Source organism: Vanacampus margaritifer, chromosome 20, assembly GCF_051991255.1.
Source record: "Vanacampus margaritifer isolate UIUO_Vmar chromosome 20, RoL_Vmar_1.0, whole genome shotgun sequence".
In the NCBI taxonomy this organism is placed as follows: domain Eukaryota; kingdom Metazoa; phylum Chordata; class Actinopteri; order Syngnathiformes; family Syngnathidae; genus Vanacampus; species Vanacampus margaritifer.
In genome coordinates this window covers 16746717-16765140 of record NC_135451.1, presented here as the reverse complement: position 1 = coordinate 16765140, position 18424 = coordinate 16746717, and the positions used below count along the sequence as shown (strand labels likewise).

Below are 18424 nucleotides of genomic sequence, written 5' to 3'. Positions count from 1 at the left end.
ATCTTCAAAAAATGTGAACTGCAGTTTGAGCTTTGAAACTTCAGGGTTGAAAATGAGTCACAGTCCAGCGCTGCTGATATCATTTATTGAAATCCAATAAAATGCTTGCACAGGTTAAGATTTCTGTTGGTTGATTTGAAAGAGAAGACTAAAGATAGCCTTAATTGGCAGCCTGCTGGAAGGAGAGAAAACATGTAATCATATTACAGTTAGTTACATTTAGTAAAAAAAAAATAAAAAAATAAGATTACGCACAGGGAGAAAACTCGAATGGGGCCTCCTACTGGCAGGTTGGTTGAACTACATTTGCAGTGTAATAAAATGCAGTCAACTTAAATCAGATCGTGCAAAAAGGAAGGGAAAAAAAAAGTGCGTCTTAAGTGTGTATTTGTTATGAGGAAAGTAATGAGTGCCAGTGCCAGTGCCACCAAGTATCACAAAAGTTGACTGCACATTAATAGCTAACATAAATTATCCCCCCCCCCCCAAAATAATTATCAGGAGACATCAGACAAATCTAATGAAAAGACAAACATGTTTGTTTGTTGAATCGCTTTTTTATTGAATGGTAATGTTTTCATCCAGTCATAAGTGTCATGAATATTTACATTTACACGCCCATCAAAACGATATGGATAGGGGGGACCTCAGCCATTTTGGCATCTGGAAAGGTGAAGAAGCACAACAACATCACGGCATGACTCAAATGTTGCAACGGGGAGTGCGTCTGGCTGTCAGATTCCCCTTCAGGCAACGTTGTTGCGCTTGCACTTGAGCGGCTTCTCGCTTTCAAAGCCTCAAATTTGTCACGACACCAAAAGGATCACGCGCACATCATCTTACTTTATATACAGCTAAAGGTCTCTGTACTAGTACACTTTTTGTCCTCACTAGTAAGACTGTGTCGACATGATTCACATTTCTGTACACTAGTAGGACAACTTTGGCATACTAGCGGGATAACTACTAAATGCTACAAGGGAGGAGCTAAATGTTAACTAGAAGCACTAGTGAACTAGTAGAATTCTACAATGTCATTAGTAGAACTAGTAGCAGGCAGGTGCCATCAAGTATACCGTTTTTACAGCCTCACTAGTAGCCTGTTGTTGTCCTAATGGTATGTCCAATTTGTCCCAAGAGTGAATGTACAATTTTACGCTTGATCATCACTAGTATGCCAATGCGGGGCACTTGTAAAATGACGAGGGTGCCCTAGTAGAATGGATGTTTTACTAGTGACATTATTGCAACTTTGGTACACAAGACAACACATTACTAGTGGAGGCACTAGTGAGCAGGGCCCAACGGATTAAAATTTTTGAGAACAATGGCGATATTTGGTAGAAAAAAAATACAGATTAATTTTAAAAATATATCTAATGCATGAAATAGAATTTCTTTCCTTCCAATGAATTTCCCTGGCTGTCAATTATGTGCCTGACGTACTCCTCGTAAATAGACGGGTGAGAATGCTGAACTGTAGATGATATTGAATAAATGACCTTAAATTCTGAGATTTTTTTTTGAACATGTATATAGGTTATATTTTCGTTTTATATGATTTTTAATATCTTTGAGTAGATTTTTTTCTTCTTTTTTTTTTTAATATATAAATGTGTGTGTTTGAGAAAAAAAAAATCATTCATTCATTCAAAAAAGGTTATAGTATAGATTTCATTGTAATACAGTAAATAATCAGACCCGTGTTGCTTGTTGCTCGATTATTTGGGCCGATGTTTGAAGGGCCATAACGGGCCGATTTCATCAGCCAGTGATTAATCGGTCGGGTCCTACTAGTGAGCATTTTGATCCAAAAGGCCACTAGATCGTGACACTCGATGGCCTTGTAGTGTTACTAGTGCGGCACTAGTAACATTTAACTGTGTACAAGTAGGCCAAAATTGGTACTAGTAGTGTAAAGAAGTGAAAGAGCACGTTAGTACATGGACCCTCAATTGACTATCAAGGATATGGAATAAAGGCTAAAAGGGGCGTTTCCATACGACACTAACAAAAGCTGCTCCTTATTCATCCAAACGTTCACCGTCACTGCGGCGGCGGCGCGTTGGCTTCCATGTTGTCCACCGTGCGGATGATGACGATCTGCTCCAGGCTCTGCGCCGGCGAGGGCGGCCTCAGCTGCTCCACCAGCGCGTGCAGCGTTTCCGAGTTGATGGTGGACACGGGTTCCCCTTCGAAGGCTCCCGGCACCGGCTCGACTTGGGAGATGGGCGTGTTGCTGGGCTCCACCTTCAGCTCACGCAGCGTGTCGCTCAGGGCGCCGCTGTCCGACGGGCCGCCGCCGACGTCGCTAATGCCGCCGGCCTGAGGTGTCGCCGGTTCGGGGTTGGTCGGCTCGGTTTCGGGGATGGAGCTCAGACTTTTGCCGTCTTTGTTGAGTTTGCTCTGCACGAAGGCGATGGGGTGGCTGGACGCCAGCATGACAACTGAGGAGATGAAAGGAAAGGACAACATCATTAACTCTTTGACTGCCAAAAACGTTAAATAACGTTTAGTAAAATCATATGGAGGAGTGCCAAAGACGTTAAAAGACGTTTGTTTCAAAACAGAGGTAAAACTAACTATTTTCTATTGTTGATTACTGAAAAACGGAATAAGGTAGAAACAAACTTTTTTTTTTCTGATGAAAGATGAGAGTCCAATCTTTCATTTGGTAGTATGTGTGTTTCCATAGTCCAAACACATAATTTTCTATGGACCTTGAAAGATCCGTCAAAATGCTTAAAATCGGGCTGGCACCCTTTTCTGAAAACGTCTGGCAGTCAAAGAGTTAAAAAAAAGCGCTGGAGAAAAAAAGCGGGAAAACATTCTCACGCTTCCAAAAAACTTGGGTAAAAGTACATGTACGGATTAAAAAATATATATAAAAGTAAGCTTGAGTATCACAAAAAAGTGCCTTTGAGAGTTTCTTAGTTCACATTATCTTCTCAAACTCTTTTTTTAAAGGTCTGAAGAGGCACGAATGATGCAATAAATAAAACGATGAACTGACTAAGAAGTGTAAAAATGCAAAAAAAAAAAAAAAAAAGAATCTGTACACAACCTACCTTTTCAGCTGTCTGCTTCTTCTGCACGGGAAGCATGACAACGATCCACTTTTAACAAAACAGGCTTGCTCAAAAATCTTGATGTGACATAATGCGGCACGGCTCCCGCAGGGCGAGAGCGAGTAGGGGGGTGGGGGGTGGGGGGGTCTTACAAAACTTCTCGGACACAGAAGCGGTTAAGAGCGCCGACGGATTTGTTACCAAGCTATTTGCAACACTTTCAATTGGTTAACGATGTGTAAAAATAACAGCCGATGTGGGGACAGAACAATTCTATCATCAATTTTGTAAAGTTACCAAATTTTTTGTGCGAAATAAAATCCATGCAAAACAAATTGATTCTGTATCATTTGCCCACACGACCACCAAAGGATCTTCATCGTGATATTGACCCCAAACATTTTTCTAACGATGCCAACCTGATAACTGCCTACAAAATACATTTCTTTTATAAACGTATTCTCTGTTCGTACAAAAAAAAAAAAAAACTCCAAACGCTCTCAATTAACTCTTTGACTGCCAAAAACAAATAACGTTTAGTAAAATCCTATGGAGGACTGCCAAAGACGTTAAAAGACGTTTTTTTTAAAACAGAGGTGAAACTAACCATTTTCTATTGTTGATTACTGAAAAACGGAATAAGGTAGAAACAAACTTTTTTTTTCTGATGAAAGATGAGAGTTCAATCTTTCATTTGGTAGTATGTGTGTTTCCATAGTCCAAACACAACATTTTCTGTGGACCTTGAAAGATCAGTCAAAATGCTTAAATCGGCTGGCACCCACGGCATCCCTTTTCTGAAAACGTCTGGCAGTCAAAGAGTTAAAAACATGTTGACAGACTTTACACACTGCTGCCATCTCGGGTTATGTTCTAATTAGTGGAAGTGGAGTTGCTGCAGGAGTTTCTTTTTAAAGCAGACACTTTTGTTACGCTGAGGTTGTGTCAAAAACAAAAACAAAAAAAAAAGTATTCTGTTAATCAATTGGAGCTGTATTTGTGTGCTTGAGCATTGAAACTGTTCAATCAACAGCTGAAAGTGACTGTGAGTCTCGACCAAGCGACGGCTCGCAACTTGAAAAAGTCGCGGTCATTTTTTATTTTTTTAACAAAATGGATCGTCAACTTGTAGCTAAAGAAGCGCGTGACTTCTTGTGAAACGCGACACTACGGAGTCGCCGCGTCGGCTCACCTGCCCGCGCTCTCTCTTTGTGTTGTCGCACTTCGTCGGCGTGCGCCTTCTCCTGGTGTTTGATCATGTTCTTGACACTGGCGAAACGGTTGCCGCACAGCAGACACTGCACGCCGTTGGTGCCGTCTGCAGCATCGATGAGTGAGGTTCGAGTCAACATTTCCCAATGTTGAAAAAAAAAAAAAAGATTTTAATGACGGCGAGCTCACCCGGGTGAAGTCGCCGCATGTGTTTCTTCAGTTCGGACGACGTGACGAAGCTGCTGTCGCACTGCGGCTGGGAGCACTTGTACGGCGTCTCGCCTGGACGCAAACGGGAAGCGGTTAAAGGGGGATGCGGTCGAGCGGCGTCGCCCGCCTCCTTACCTGTGTGCTTGCGCGCGTGTGCGATCAGCGAGGACGAGACGGAGAAGGACATGCCGCACAAGTCGCACTGGTACGGCTTCTCGCCCGTGTGCCGCCGCTTGTGGTAGGTCAGCGTGCTGGACTGAGCAAAGGCCTGGCCGCACACGTCGCACACGTACGGCTTTTCGCCGCTGTGCAGCCTGGACGGGGGGGCAGACACACGTCAACATTTTCAAGCCATTTTTTTAACGGTATACACAGAGGTAAGGCTGGATTTTAAGTTGCGCATCTTTTGTGGTGTATCATATTCATCATATAGAGTTGAGTTTTTACTAGACGAAATTAGATAGTTTTGATGTTTAAAAACACTGCATAGTTTTATTTTGTTTAATGTGCCAAGTTTATTAAGCTACAAATAAACATAAATATTGCTAATATTATCATCTTGAAATCTTACTCTTAAAATTAGGGTTGGGTAAGACTATCGATTAATCCATGCATTGCAATAGTTCCCCCCAAATTCAGTATCAATTTAGTGAGTCCTCTAAATTGATTCACCATCTTGCCACTGGAGGGCGCCAAATCTAGATGGGCACACTTGGCAAGAGGCAGACCTGAAGGTGGATATAATAGAAAGGAAAAATAAAAAGTCATCTCCGTTTTATGACAATCTTCAAGAGGTAAGAAATGTTAAGTTAACATACAATTTACTTAAACAAGTGTCATCTATTTTTATTTTGTACTCCATATGTACGAATAAGTTACCATTGTGCACAATTTCATTTTCAGATGTTTTATAGTTCAGAAACGTGCGGTCACATGGACATGACGATAAAATATTTTTTTACTCCAATTAATTTTTCTATTTCTTACTGAAACCGACAAAGCATTCAAATCAACATGGGACTAAAATGCAGCCTAAAGAATCCAAATCGGATTGGGTCTTCAGGTTTCTAACAAGCTTTTGTATGTATTAGCATGATGGAAAAGAAACTTTTGAGTTGTAAAACATTGTTTGGGTCAACTATTTGTACACACTTTATCAAAATGAGAATAAATAACATAGTCTCCAATTAATTTGATTCCTGTTTTAATATAGTCCTACAACTAATTATTTTACGTATCACTATTGGCATAATAAAGGCTTCTTTCTTTTTTTTTTTACAAAAATGAAACATTCCGCAATGTCTTCAGTGAGTATATTTGTGATTTTGTTGGTTCATATTTCCTTCAGCGATATCATAATACAGCCTTATTGACAGCGATAATGATGATGTGCAATGTTCCTCATTTGTTTCCACCTCTAGACGCACGTCTGCGCCGCGCGGGCCCGGGTCTCTTCTGCGTGGCCCCCTACCTGACGTGGATCTTGTAGTTGGACGAGGTGGCGAACTTGAAGCCGCAGCGCTCGCACGTGTACGGCTTCTCCTCGCCGTGGTGCATGCGGCGGTGGGCCACCAGCTGACATTTCTGAGCAAAACACTTTTCGCAGTCGTTGCAGCTGAAGGGCTTCTCGCCTGCGGCAAACGCGGAGGACCACATTTATTAACAGGAGCTTTTCCTCACATTTGAAACGCCAATGCAGTATTTCTTAAAAGTGAATTTGCCAGTTAGTACTTTGAGCTAAGTTATAGCACCGTACTTGCTGAGTACTCACCGTTAAAGATGACCAATACTTTGTTTTTAAATTTAAAGATGACAGTAAATGATTGGTGATCGTGGAATGATTAATGATTCCACACAAAGTTATTGTTCACAATTTATTTACACAATGACGTGAGCACTCAGCGCCCTACTAAGTGCAGTGTGAAAATGGCTATCATCAATATATAGGGATTTTGAGTGGACTTTTTATTACTTTGCTGCTTACCTGTGTGTGTGCGCAGGTGAGTTTTGAGCTGCGTAGCCTGTCGGAAGGTTTTAGAGCAGAAGATGCAGATGAAGGGCTTGAGGCCCGCATGGATCTGCTCGTGCCTCCGCAGGCTGCACAAGTCTTTGAACACCCTGTTGCACTCGATGCAGGTCCGAGACGTGTCTTCCGAGGGGTTGGCGGGGTTCTGCTCTGCATCCTCGGCCGCTTCCTCGCCACTATCGTCGTCATCGTCCTCCATTTTGCTCCTGCCGCGGGCCCGCCCTCTGCCCCTTCCTCGGCCCCGGCTGCGTCCGCGCCGCGGCTCCCCGATGCGGGGTTTCTTGAGAGGCGGTTCGTCCAGTGAGGGGCTCCAGTCGGCCGACGTATCGCCAAAATCCTTGATGCTGGTGTCCGAATCCTCAAGGAAGTCATCTTCGGTTTTGACCAGGCTTAATCCTCCTCTTCCTCTTGCTCTTCCTCTTCCTCTCCCTCTTCCCCTGCCCCTGCCTCGGCCACGACCTCTCCCCCTGTAGGCAGCAAGTTTGGGGGTGTTGTCAGCCGAGGTGCTGGGCACCGCCAGACCGCCGCTTCTTCCTTCCTCATCCAAGCCAGCAGCTTCGCTGTCCTGACCTTCCTGGGCTTCTTGGCCTTCCTGGGCTTCTTGGCCTTCTTGGGCTTCCTGGGCTTCTTGGCCTTCCTGGGCTTCTTGGGTTTCTTGGGCTTCTTGGGCTTCTTGGGTTTCATGGGTTTCTTGGGTTTCATTTAACAACGCACCCGTCACTGAGACGATAGACAGAGAGATCGGGGAGCGAGGACTGCCCGGAGAGCCAGGACTGAGCGAAGATGGACCCGTTTCTTTGTCCAACTCGGACTGGGACGCCTCGGTGGCCTCGGACAAGTGAGAAATTCCTTCCAGATACTTTGTGGCATCGGACATTCCCAGGAAGATGGCGGCCCGGCGGACAGCAGATTGTCTGGTGCTGAAAGTAACAAATATTATCAATGGTGGCAAGTAACCAAGTACAAATACTTAGCAACTGTACTAAAGTACAGTCAGGTCTATAAACATTGGGACATGGATGCTACTATTATCTAATGTATTCGGCTCGTTTGGTCCATAACATGTCAGAAAATAATCAAAAATATTGATTGCTATTTTACAAAATAAAAGCAGATATTTGCAAATGCTTTTGATTCAACAAAAATATAATACAGGTAAGTCTGACAAAGGACTCTAAAGAGTAATCAATTATCAAAGTAATTATTGGTTAAATCAATAATCAATTAGTTGTCGATTAATCGTTGTACCCCTTCATTTTTGTATAAGGATTGTGTTTAAAGGGCCGTTTTCTCTAAGAAGAAGCACTTTTAATTCACATTGTTATAAAACAAAAGATTCAATCTTTCTTTAAAAAACGAATGCAGTTGAGGCTGGAAAAGAAATTCTGTAAAAAAGTGACAGATGGATGACATGGAGGCAGCCTACCTGCTTAGGTTCATCTGCCCCGTGTAGACAAACTCCAGCAGCTTCTCGAGGGCGTAGCGGCTGACTTTGTCAGGGTCCAAAGTGGTGACATGCTGGTCCTTCTCAGCCTGGGAGGAGAAGTACTTGCTGAACGCCGCTAAAACGTTGCGGTGAGCCCGGAACTCCACGTCTCTCACCATGATGGTGACGTCGCACAGAAAGTCCATTTCCCGCTGCTGATGCAGTCGTTGCAAGAGAAGCTTTCCATGATTGGCACTGTGAGCCATCGCTACAGGAAGAGAGTGGACATTAATCACAACTACTGAGTCGTTCTATGCTAATTTATGTTAGCCAGTCTATGGCGTTTCACATTGTATGTTAGCACAGAGCGAGTGAACTTTCATTAAGATTAAATGATATGGTTTGGTTGAACATTGTGATGCTTAAATAAGCAATGTATAATGGTATTTAATTTAATCTGTCAGTTACAGAGACAACATCAACTAGAAGGAGCAAATTAACAGCATGAACCAAGCATGCTTGGCCTCTTATTTGGAGAACGTGGATGGATGTGGGTAAAGGAGTGAGAACAGGCTCTAAGGAATACATCAAAAAGTGTTGTTTAAGTAAATGTTTATGTTTTTCAAGTGTGTGGGAGGGGTAAAACTACATTTGAAAAAAGGGTATTTCGCAAGTGTCTAGAGCGTCACTGTAAAAACGTTCTTACTGTCAGTTAGGCTGAGAAATTGAGTCCTCTATTAGTGTCACTTGTAATCTGCAAGAAAAAAATTGGATTATTAGATTAAGTGTTTGTGTTGCAAGGTAAGGTTTTTAGACAAAGGCAGGGTTCACATTTAGGATTTTAAAAATTGGTTTTCAAAGTCAGGCTTAGGGTTTCAACCCAATGTTGGAATTTTAAATAAGTGTTTGGGTTTCTTAGTGGGGCTTCAAACCAGAGTTATGATTTTTAAATAGTGTTTAAAGTCGGGTCTAAGTAGGACAAAATAAGGGTTTCAAAGCCAGGTTTCCCGTTAGGGTTCAGGTTAGTAAGGTTTCAAACCAGAGTCGGCGTGTATAAAGTTCGTTTTAATCGACATTTATTTAACATTCCTATTAACTGTCAGAGAAGGAGCAAGATAAGGTAAGAAAACTGTTGAGGAGAGGAGCCGTGTGGAGAACAGTAGCTGTTGACTAATAAGAACGAGATTTGGAAAATAAAAGCTCCTTCCCGCTTCCTGAGTAGGCCTTCGTCCGATGCTAATGCTAATAGCCGCGTCGTTGCTTGCCTTCAAAAGGCGCCGTTTGCTATGTGGAGCGCGTTGCCCACATTCCAGCTGATAAGATTGACAACACGGCGGTTCCGAAGAGGTTCTGCCACCCGCTTGTCTGTTCGGGCAACTCAAATGGAGAAGCTGAAGCTCAGCGAGCTCATACGAGACCAAAAAGGCGCGGATAACATTGTGCTCTTATTTCGAAGGATTCGCCGATTGCGCCGGCGGTGCCGACAATAAGTTAGCTCAAATTGTAGCAAACGTACAATTTGGAAACAAATTGTGCAAGCGTATCGTCCATGATCCGAATTGCTCAACTGCAAAGCTCTATTTTAAAACTGATTCCGAGTAAATAAAAGCAGTAAAGTACTGTACCTTGTTATATCCGTGGTCAGCCTCCGTTATCTCGGGACTGTAGAGATCTCGCGAGACTTAGGTGGCCGCCGAGCAAGAATGAGCTGCTGGGTTGAATATTTAGTAATATTTTTTGTATTTTTAATAAGAGATACATCGATTTATTTATTTATACAAAAACCGACTGCAAAGGACATTTAGGACTGTTGAAAAAAAATCATTGGTTCCCCCATACCCACTCTTGGGGACTAACCTAGAACCAGAAAAGTGCAGGCAAAACTCTCACGTGACTCTCAATTTCATAGTGCCTTGGGAAGGTTAACCATTTTTACACATTCCTGCGTGACAGTATTGCAAGTATAAATTATTGGCGCTTCAGCTCTATACATATTTGCATAACTTTTGTTGATTCATATTTTGCACCACATTATTTGTCTGCGTATTATAATTACTGCGCTACCAGTCACGTTAAATTGTGTGACAATTCTCTACATCAACTGCTGCACGTCCACCGTTGCAACTATTGTACTACTGGTCACTGCATCACTTCATTATTTTTCGACGCTACAGCACCAACTGTACATTTAGATAACATATAAAGACTATGTATAATAATGTCAGGGCTTGTTTTTTTTTCTTCTTGTTTCGTTGTTTTGTTGTTTCTTGTTCTGTAATTGTTGAGTGGCTCATACTACCGGAGACGATATGTTTCATATGACCCCTAAAAAAACATTTTGATTTACACCAATTACTTTCACGGCCACCAAACACGTTACAAAAAGTGGGCGGGGTCTAAGCAGGCTTGAAAAGTTCACGCAGAACCAATTCAGTTCCACACCGTTTCTCAATCGGCCTCCTTTCTGGGACGGACGGCAACACAGCACCGCCGTCTCGCGGACACCACAAATCGTCTTTAATCCGCTTAGAGAGACTGCTCGCCGTCTGGCGTCTACTAAACATGCAGAACATGTTAACCCTCCTCTCCAACGTGCTGTGTCGGATCACCGGCAGGACTGCGGTGAGTTTTCCTGCTGCGGTGCTCGTCTTCTAGGGAGGCTCTTTTCTCCTCTGGACAAGCTAAAGATGCTAACCGCGCTAGCTCGGTGCTGCTGGACAGGCTGACTGCTGGCTGACCTTGTCAGAGCCTCATCCAAACACTTCTATTTACATTTCCTATCTATAAATCAATGTAATAATGCAAATAAGTTTTATTATGGCGTGAAGTCATGGATCAGTAATAGTCTGCAGAAGCAGATTAGATGCGTGTTATGAGCAAAGTTGTCGTCAGCACATTCTCTATTGAAACAATGGTGCTTCCTTGTTCTAATTGAATCACTTTCACAATCCTCTCTCTCTCAACACCTGAATTATATCTTTGCCAGAAATACGAAATGCTAAAAAAAAAAAAAAAAAAAAAAAGGTATCATCCTGCTTAATGTCTTTCTTTCTCCAACCTACAAAATGCATCACATTATTTTTTCTTTTTCCTCCATCGCTCACAAATCCAAATTGATGTTTCGCTTCTTGTCCCTCTTCCACCGGAACCCCAGGGAGCCCAAACCGTATCCGAGGTAAGTTGCTCACCTGCACTCACCTGCTCACCTGTTTGTTTTTAATCTTTTACCCCTGCTGCACCTTTTAGTAATCCTATTTTTTACACCGTAGGGACACTTACTGCTTTAAAAAAAAAAGATCAATTCTAAAATGTATACCTTTCCTGTCCTGAAGAATTTGCCATTCGGTGCTGATGGTGGTGGGTGAAAAAACAAACGAACAAAAAATTCAAATGAAATTATTGACAGCAGAGATTATTGAAGATAATGGTTTAGGTTTTGTTACTTTCTGTTAATCTTGGATGGAATTTTGTGACTTCCCACAGGAATTTAGAAGGAATCCCAGGAAGTGGTTTTGTGTAAATAACGTCATATCGGTGTAAACACACTGATTTGTGCAGTGAAAAATTATACACACAGTCGGCCTGCTTCAGTCTCAATTTTTGGCTACTAGAAGCTCCGTGCTGAGCGCTAACGGACCGGTAGCCTTTCTCTCGCTGGCTCTGATTGGTTGGCTCCTGTGCTCCCCAGTTGCTGATTGCCCTGTCAGAGTACGTCACTCTAACCTCACCGGCGGCGTCCGACTTGGCACAGACGCAGCGGCTGCCCCCCAAACCTCCGCCGCTAGTTGGCGCTAGAGCCAGCGCGCCGCCGTTAGCTAGCACGCTGTTAGCCGCACCAGTAAGAAGCGGAGACGCTGGCCTCCATGTCTATTTGCCTGCCTGTCACTAACGTTTTCTTCCTAAACACTCTTAAATCAGGCTTGTGCCACATTGCAATCTGTATATTTACCCTCTACTTGGGAACCTGATCAATATTCCTTCTTCTGTACTGAAGTCAGGGTGACAAAAATGAATCTATGCAAAAGCTTTAAAGAGATGAATTCCATTGATTTTTATTATTATTTTTTCTCTCAATGGTGCTGTGGTATGCAAACTTTTTTTTTTTTTTTTTTTTTGCAAGGATTGAAGACGGGAAAATGGAAACGTGCTTGGGATAAATGACAGTCTTTCAACGCATGCATTCAAATAATTGGATCCGTGTAAAAGGGGCTCTTGTTTGTGTGCGAGGAGTGTCAACAGTGCCCCCATGCGCCTTCTGATGTGACTGATAACCTTCATCATAGTTTGTTTTCTAATTATATTCACTCCTGTTAGGTTTGTGTGTGCTAATGGTGTGTGTCTGTGTCTCCAGGCTGCCCGCGTTACCGCTTCCCGCTCCTTCACCGACTTTACACCTCAGGTGACGTTGGACATCAAGGTGAGCTGAGAAAGTGCACGTTGGTGGTGACATGCTTTGAGTCGCCATGCCCTATTCCAAACATTGTTTTTTTTTTTTTGAGTGGTTCTTTTTTTTTTTTTTTTTTTTCATCATCAAAAGAAATGCGATCTGCACCGCTTGGAGGAGGGGCCTTCCGTGAAGGCGGAGCTAACGCGCGAGCAGGGCCTGCAGTATTACCGCACCATGCAGACGGTGAGGCGGATGGAGCTGAAGGCCGACCAGCTGTACAAGCAGAAGATCATCCGAGGCTTCTGCCACCTGTATGACGGACAGGTGGGCAACATGTACGGTTTCAAGCAAAACAGGTTGGAATTATTTAGGATTTCTGCCCAAATTGGTCAGAAAATGTGTAGTTCTCATCAGGCTGTTTTTTTTTTTTTTTTTTTAATTAACTCTTTGACTGCCAAAAACGTTAAACAACGTTTAGTAAAATCCTATGGAGGAGTGCCAAAGACGTTAAAAGACGTTTTTTTCAAAAAAGAGGTGAAACTAACCATTTTCTATTGTTGATTACTGAAAAATGGAATAAGGTAGAAACAAACTTTTTTTTCTGATGAAAGATGAGAGTCCAATCTTTCATTTGGTAGTATGTGTGTTTCCATAGTCCAAACACATAATTTTCTGTGGACCTTGAAAGATCAGTCAAAAATGCTTAAATCGGCTGGCACCCACGGCATCCCTTTTCTGAAAGCGTCTGGCAGTCAAAGAGTTAATTAATTTAGGTCAGCTTTAACCATACCTCTTATTTAACTTATGTCGGACTATTGTTAGGAGTATTTGTATTTTAAAACAGCTTTTTATGTTTTTGAAATGTAAGCATCATTATTATTCCTGCATTCATCAAAATGGGCGTTGGTGCTAGTAATTAAAAAAAAAAAAACACAACTTGTTTTGGCGTTGACAGGAAGCTTGTGCCGCAGGTGTGGAGGCTGCCATCAACCCCACCGACCACCTGATCACGGCGTACCGCGCGCACGCCTACACGTACACTCGCGGCGTGTCCGTCAAGGAGATCCTGTGTGAGCTCACGGGTAAGACCGAGAGTTGAAAAGAAGTCGAGCGGTTCGACGCCAAGCCTCAGCTGTGTCGCTGCGCAGGTCGCAGAGGCGGCGTCTCCAAAGGCAAGGGAGGGTCCATGCATATGTACGCGCCGCGCTTCTACGGTGGGAACGGCATTGTGGGAGCACAGGTGAGCGAGGAATCGTGGACCAACAACGTATTGTAGTGTTTCGCCAACACACACACATTTTATTTCATCTGGAAAATCAACAACTTAACTTACTCGGTGTGAAAGTGAAATTGGTTTATTTACTGTGCTAACACCTGAAGATATTTTTAGCTCATTCTTCTGTTATGTGGATTCCTGGCAAGGGGTCCTACTGTCCTTGCAGAGTCATTGACTATTTTGTTTTGTGTTCAGGTTCCACTGGGTGCCGGTATCGCGCTAGCGTGTCAGTACCAAGGCAACAATCAGTTGTGTGTGGCGCTGTATGGCGACGGCGCCGCCAATCAGGTAACAAAACCACCCATTCGCACTTTGATGTTTGTCCACAAATTTTCTGGTTGTGTGAATTACGGATGGAGAATTTTGGAAATGCCCTGAACCGCCGTTAGTCACGGTGGATAGGTACCTGGCCCTGCAGCCAGTGGTGAAAATCTGCAAATAGACGCTCTATCCTAAAAGGAGTTTGTAATTGTGTACAGATGCCACAAGGTGGCAGCAAAGCACTTAAAATTGAGATGATCATAAAACATCAACACCATGCATTTAACATGTACACAACCATGAACACTCGTTGCGTCAATAACTTTACTCGGTAGTTACATTATTCAACATACAAACCACATTAACATGAGGCTTATCAATAATCTTAGCTAGCATGACTAACATGCTAGTGCATACGGACGTGATTGCATTAAGTCATTAACTCATTTGCTCCGAAAACATATAAATGCTTTCTATTTTAAATGTTTTAAGTTTCCCAGAGACTTATTTATACGTTAAAAAAAAAAAAATGTTTTTTATGCTAGAGAAGGCTTTGATGCAGTCTCTCAACTGCAAAGAACAATTGAAGAAATTGTAATTATTACAAAAAAACGCCAGCAGGTGGCAGCTGAGCAAAAGAGATCAACCAGGGCCATGTTGAAAAAAAAAGCCAATTTACTCACAATTCTAAATAGATTTGTGAATAAGAAGAGCCTCTAATCTTTGTTTTGGTAGGTTCCATATTTTGACAGCAATAGAACACAATATTCTGTGGGCCTTGGAAAATCAGTCAAAATCCAGTGAAACAGCCGGGAGTGAAGGGGATTGCTTCAGTGAAAATGGCTAGGGGTGAATGAGTTAAACTCAGCTTTTTTTTTGCATTTACATATAAGCAACAACATTTGTAAATCAGGATTCTGCTACAATGTTTTCTGTAGATAGCCCCCCTTTTAATGTAATAAATTCTTATTTTTCATGTTTAATTCTCAAGCTGTAAAAACTCCTGTAATTTTGCTACCCTAACGCCAAACAGGGGCAGCTCTTTGAGGCCTTCAACATGGCCGCCCTCTGGAAGCTTCCGTGCATTTTCATCTGCGAGAACAACCAGTACGGCATGGGCACGTCGGCGGAGAGGGCGTCGGCCAGCATCGACTACTACAAGAGAGGAGACTACATACCGGGAATCCGAGTGAGATTCGTGATCATGTGACACTTTCTTGACGTCGTAGACCTTTTCGTAATATTTCTAAATGCGGCACTTCCGGGTGGCAGAAAGGCTACTGCTGACAAAAACTGAAAAGTGGTGGAGGGGAAGGCTGCAAATCATCAATCGTGCCATTTAGTCTTGTTTCTTGCTTGCTCTGCTTTGGTCAAATGACAGAAAGTTTTGTTTACGAGTGGGTCCCATTGGAAATTGCTAAAGGTCCTGCCACCCGGCCGTTAGGCATGTGAGATGATACGGCGAAAATGTTTGGGGGTCCGGGGTCGCGGCTGCAGCAAGACCGTGTGCTGGAGCCGCCCCGGCACGGACCGAGACTATAACAAGACGCCCTCCATGCGTCCTGGCAGTTGCAGGTGTGAGCATGTACTCAGATTACTGATGCTCATGTATGATACTGCACACAAAACAACACTCATGCCAGGATAGAGAGAAGACGACCAGTCAACTGTCTTTCTTTGTGACGTTTAAAAAAAGTCCCTCTGGCACAGGTGGACGGAATGGATGTCCTGTGTGTGAGAGAGGCGGTCAAGTTTGCAGCGGACCTCTGTCGAGACGGAAAGGTGAGCAAACGCTTTTAGAAGCGCTGATCTACATTCACAACCAAAATTCTAATCTGATATTTGTAAGTTGAAATTGTATTTATTTATTCCCCACAATTTTTGTTGTTGTTGTCCAACAAGCTTTCAACCTAGCCAGCTGTTGCCATGTCAGTCTAATCTAACCAGGGCCTTCAGAATCAGTTGTGCAGGCCATTGTCGCTAAAACTGTTAGAAACGGGATTGCTGTTTTTAACCAATCAGATTTCAAATTTCTCTTCACGGGGTTTCTGCTGATTGGTTGATTAGGGCAACTCTTGTGACAGCTAACTTTGTATAGCAAATCAGGATCATTTAACTCATTCACTCACAGACATTTTCAGTGAAGCGACCCCCCCTCGCTCCCGGCTGTTTTACTGGATTTTGACTGATTTTGCAAGGCCCACAGAATATTGTGTACTATTGTTCTAAAAACATTGAAGGAGTAGAGTATCTTCTTTTATCAGGAAAAAAAGTATATTTCTATCTGTTTCCGTTTTGCAGTAATTAGAATATAGTTTCATCATTATTCACAAATCTGTTTAAAACAGTGGGGGGGAAAGAGCTTGTTGCAACATGGCCCTGGTTGATCTCTTATACTCTGCTGCCACCTGCTGGCCGTTTTTAAAGTAACTACCATTGTTTCAAGCATTCTCTTCCGTTCATCAAAACCTTCTGTATGCTCTAGCATGGAAAAAAAACAAAAAAAAACAACATCAACGTATAAATACGTCTTTGGGAATATGGCAAGCATTTAAATTAGACTGTATTTATATGTTTTGGGGAGCAAATGAGTTGATTTTTTTGTGTGGTCATTATTAGATATGTATTGATTCTAAACTGCTCCATATGGATGTCCCAATATGTGGCACAGTTGATCAACAAGCAAATTCACTCTTTCTTTCAGGGTCCAATTGTGATGGAGCTCCAGACCTATCGTTACCATGGACACAGCATGAGTGATCCTGGCGTCAGGTGTGACTCTTATTCAAAGTTGGCTATCTTTGTTGTCAGTCAACATGGTGCCCTTGTGGAAATGTATCATGAAGGCAAGGGCGTCACTGGTGTTTTTTTTGTTAAGTGTCATTTTATACAAATCGTTGATCAATCATTCACGTATGAACCCTAATAGTCTGTGATGTAACTCCCTGCAGTTATCGCTCTCGGGAGGAAATCAAGGAAGTGCGCAGCAAAAACGACCCCATAGCCCTATTGAAAGAGCAAATGCTCAGCAACAACATGGCATCTGTAGAGGAACTGAAGGTAAGGACATGAATTTAGAGTTTTGCGCTTCACTTTGAAGTAGCGTATGTCACGGTATGTTTCTGATACTCATTTTGGAGAATTAATCATGACATACACACATGAGACCAGCAAAGTAGACGACACCAGCTTTTTTTTTATTTTTTTTTTTTAAAGAAGGTTCATCTGGAGAGAAGTTGAAGCTAACATGAGAAAAATATATCATTGCACAACGCAGAGGGTTTCCACCAGATGGCACCAATGTAATTTTATTTTTTGGGGGTTTGGGCACAAAAATTGTGATTAGACGGATTTTGAGAAAATAATGGATGATAGGTTCCCCAGAGAAAATCAGCATAGTTGAATTTGCAAATACTGAACTGCGACTACACGGGGCTCTCTGTAGCTACTTTTGATACTCCACCACCAAGCAGTTTTGCCATCTTCTCCGTAACTCACTCATGTTTTGCCACCCAGAAAGGACTCTGGTGCCTACTGTTTACAAACATTATGACTTGGTGTACTGTATTTGTGATGCTCATATTGTTCTCGTTAGGAAATGGATGTAGCCATTCGGAAGGAGGTGGAGGCTGCGGCGCAGTTTGCGACGGCTGACCCAGAGCCAGCATTGGATGATCTGTGCAACCACATCTTTAAAAACGACCCCCCACTGGAGGTACGTGGGACCAACCCCTGGTCTGTGCTCAGGTCCACAAGCTAGGCCAGCAGCTGGACCTGCAAATTGACTCTGACCAGAACTGTTTATCGTCTGGGACTTGGACTTGTTTTAAAAAAAAAAAAAAAAAAAAAATTATTTTTTTTTTTTACAGATTTATTTATTATTAATATATTAACATATGAACTTGTATTCTACTTGATCTGCTGTTTTACCTGCAAGGAGTTCCTTTACTATTGTCCTCCTCATCAGGACTCCAGAATTTAAGTTTTTACAGTCAGATGGTATTATTTATTTAACGTTTGATGTGACTGCTGAATATGTCGAAGACTGAACAATATTAGGCAATACAGTATTTTTTTACTCTGATTTTAAGCAATATTTTGAGTTGTATCCATGCATCACACTTACCAATGTTTACCAGCTTCCAAACATTATTTCAAAAGGAGCACTTTAATTTTCCATGTTGTCAATGTACATGTCTGTTTTACAGCAAAGGTTATTTACGAAGAAAAATAAATGGAAACGTAAAAGAGTGGACTTGCTGCTTGCCTGCTATTCTCTCATCTCCTTCTCAATCTGTGAAGCTGTTATTAGATAGTCAGCACTCATCGAATTTTGTTTAAACCTTTTATTTTGAACATGCAAAATAAAAAGAATGACAAGTCATAATAAGGATCCAATAAATTGTTAATAGTCTGACTGTTTGAAAAGGAGTAGGAATACTTTAAAACATAAGCCCCTTCACCACTATCCAAAATATACTATCAAGACACACAGACTTAAAACTGTTTTTAATAAACAGTGAGTATGACTCGAGTAAAAGTCTTACATGTAGTACTT

The 18424-nt window shown here is 42.3% G+C and overlaps 2 protein-coding genes across 7 annotated transcripts; one reads left to right on the top strand and one right to left on the bottom strand.

Moving 5' to 3' along the window:
- Positions 1-526: 526 nt before the first annotated feature.
- Positions 527-9645, bottom strand: LOC144040564 (uncharacterized). 5 transcript variants are annotated; one of them, XM_077554855.1, is made up of 10 exons: positions 9568-9629; positions 8649-8696; positions 8119-8210; positions 7943-8049; positions 6475-7436; positions 5962-6121; positions 4626-4804; positions 4470-4562; positions 4261-4386; positions 527-2447 (listed from the first exon to the last, which is right to left on the bottom strand). In XM_077554855.1, exons 3-10 carry the CDS (start codon positions 8206-8208, stop codon positions 2047-2049), a joined length of 2118 nt encoding a protein of 705 aa, XP_077410981.1. In that variant the 5' UTR covers positions 8209-8210; positions 8649-8696; positions 9568-9629; the 3' UTR covers positions 527-2046. The 5 variants fall into 5 exon arrangements, with proteins under 5 accessions (XP_077410981.1, XP_077410979.1, XP_077410980.1 ...); XM_077554851.1 differs by having other exon boundaries at positions 528-2447; positions 7943-8210; XM_077554852.1 differs by lacking the exon at positions 9568-9629 and adding an exon at positions 9208-9554 and having other exon boundaries at positions 528-2447; positions 7943-8210.
- A 720-nt stretch (positions 9646-10365) lies between these two features.
- On the top strand, positions 10366-18119 carry pdha1b (pyruvate dehydrogenase E1 subunit alpha 1b). Of its 2 annotated transcripts, XM_077554856.1 has the most exons (13): positions 10366-10564; positions 11097-11117; positions 11631-11780; positions 12294-12359; positions 12480-12653; positions 13285-13411; positions 13478-13569; positions 13801-13893; positions 14900-15055; positions 15577-15648; positions 16571-16638; positions 16818-16926; positions 17462-18119. In XM_077554856.1, exons 1-13 carry the CDS (start codon positions 10505-10507, stop codon positions 17624-17626), a joined length of 1353 nt encoding a protein of 450 aa, XP_077410982.1. In that variant the 5' UTR covers positions 10366-10504; the 3' UTR covers positions 17627-18119. The 2 variants fall into 2 exon arrangements, with proteins under 2 accessions (XP_077410982.1, XP_077410983.1); XM_077554857.1 differs by lacking the exon at positions 11631-11780 and having other exon boundaries at positions 10369-10564.
- The last annotated feature ends 305 nt before the right edge of the window (positions 18120-18424 follow it).

What these genes read in the sequence shown, in the direction of transcription:
- LOC144040564 (XM_077554853.1), bottom strand. Translation starts at nt 8,208, where the DNA reads ATGGCTCACAGTGCCAATCATGGAAAGCTTCTCTTGCAACGACTGCAT. An exon ending in AACTACAAGATCCACGTCAG is followed by an intron (nt 4,805 to 5,961) that starts GTAGGGGGCCAC and finishes CCCCCCGTCCAG; the next exon opens with GCTGCACAGCGGCGAAAAGC. An exon ending in CAAAGAGAGAGCGCGGGCAG is followed by an intron (nt 2,448 to 4,260) that starts GTGAGCCGACGC and finishes TCATCTCCTCAG; the next exon opens with TTGTCATGCTGGCGTCCAGC.
- pdha1b (XM_077554856.1), top strand. Translation starts at nt 10,505, where the DNA reads ATGCAGAACATGTTAACCCTCCTCTCCAACGTGCTGTGTCGGATCACC. An exon ending in ACCTCTGTCGAGACGGAAAG is followed by an intron (nt 15,649 to 16,570) that starts GTGAGCAAACGC and finishes TCTTTCTTTCAG; the next exon opens with GGTCCAATTGTGATGGAGCT. An exon ending in CATCTGTAGAGGAACTGAAG is followed by an intron (nt 16,927 to 17,461) that starts GTAAGGACATGA and finishes TGTTCTCGTTAG; the next exon opens with GAAATGGATGTAGCCATTCG.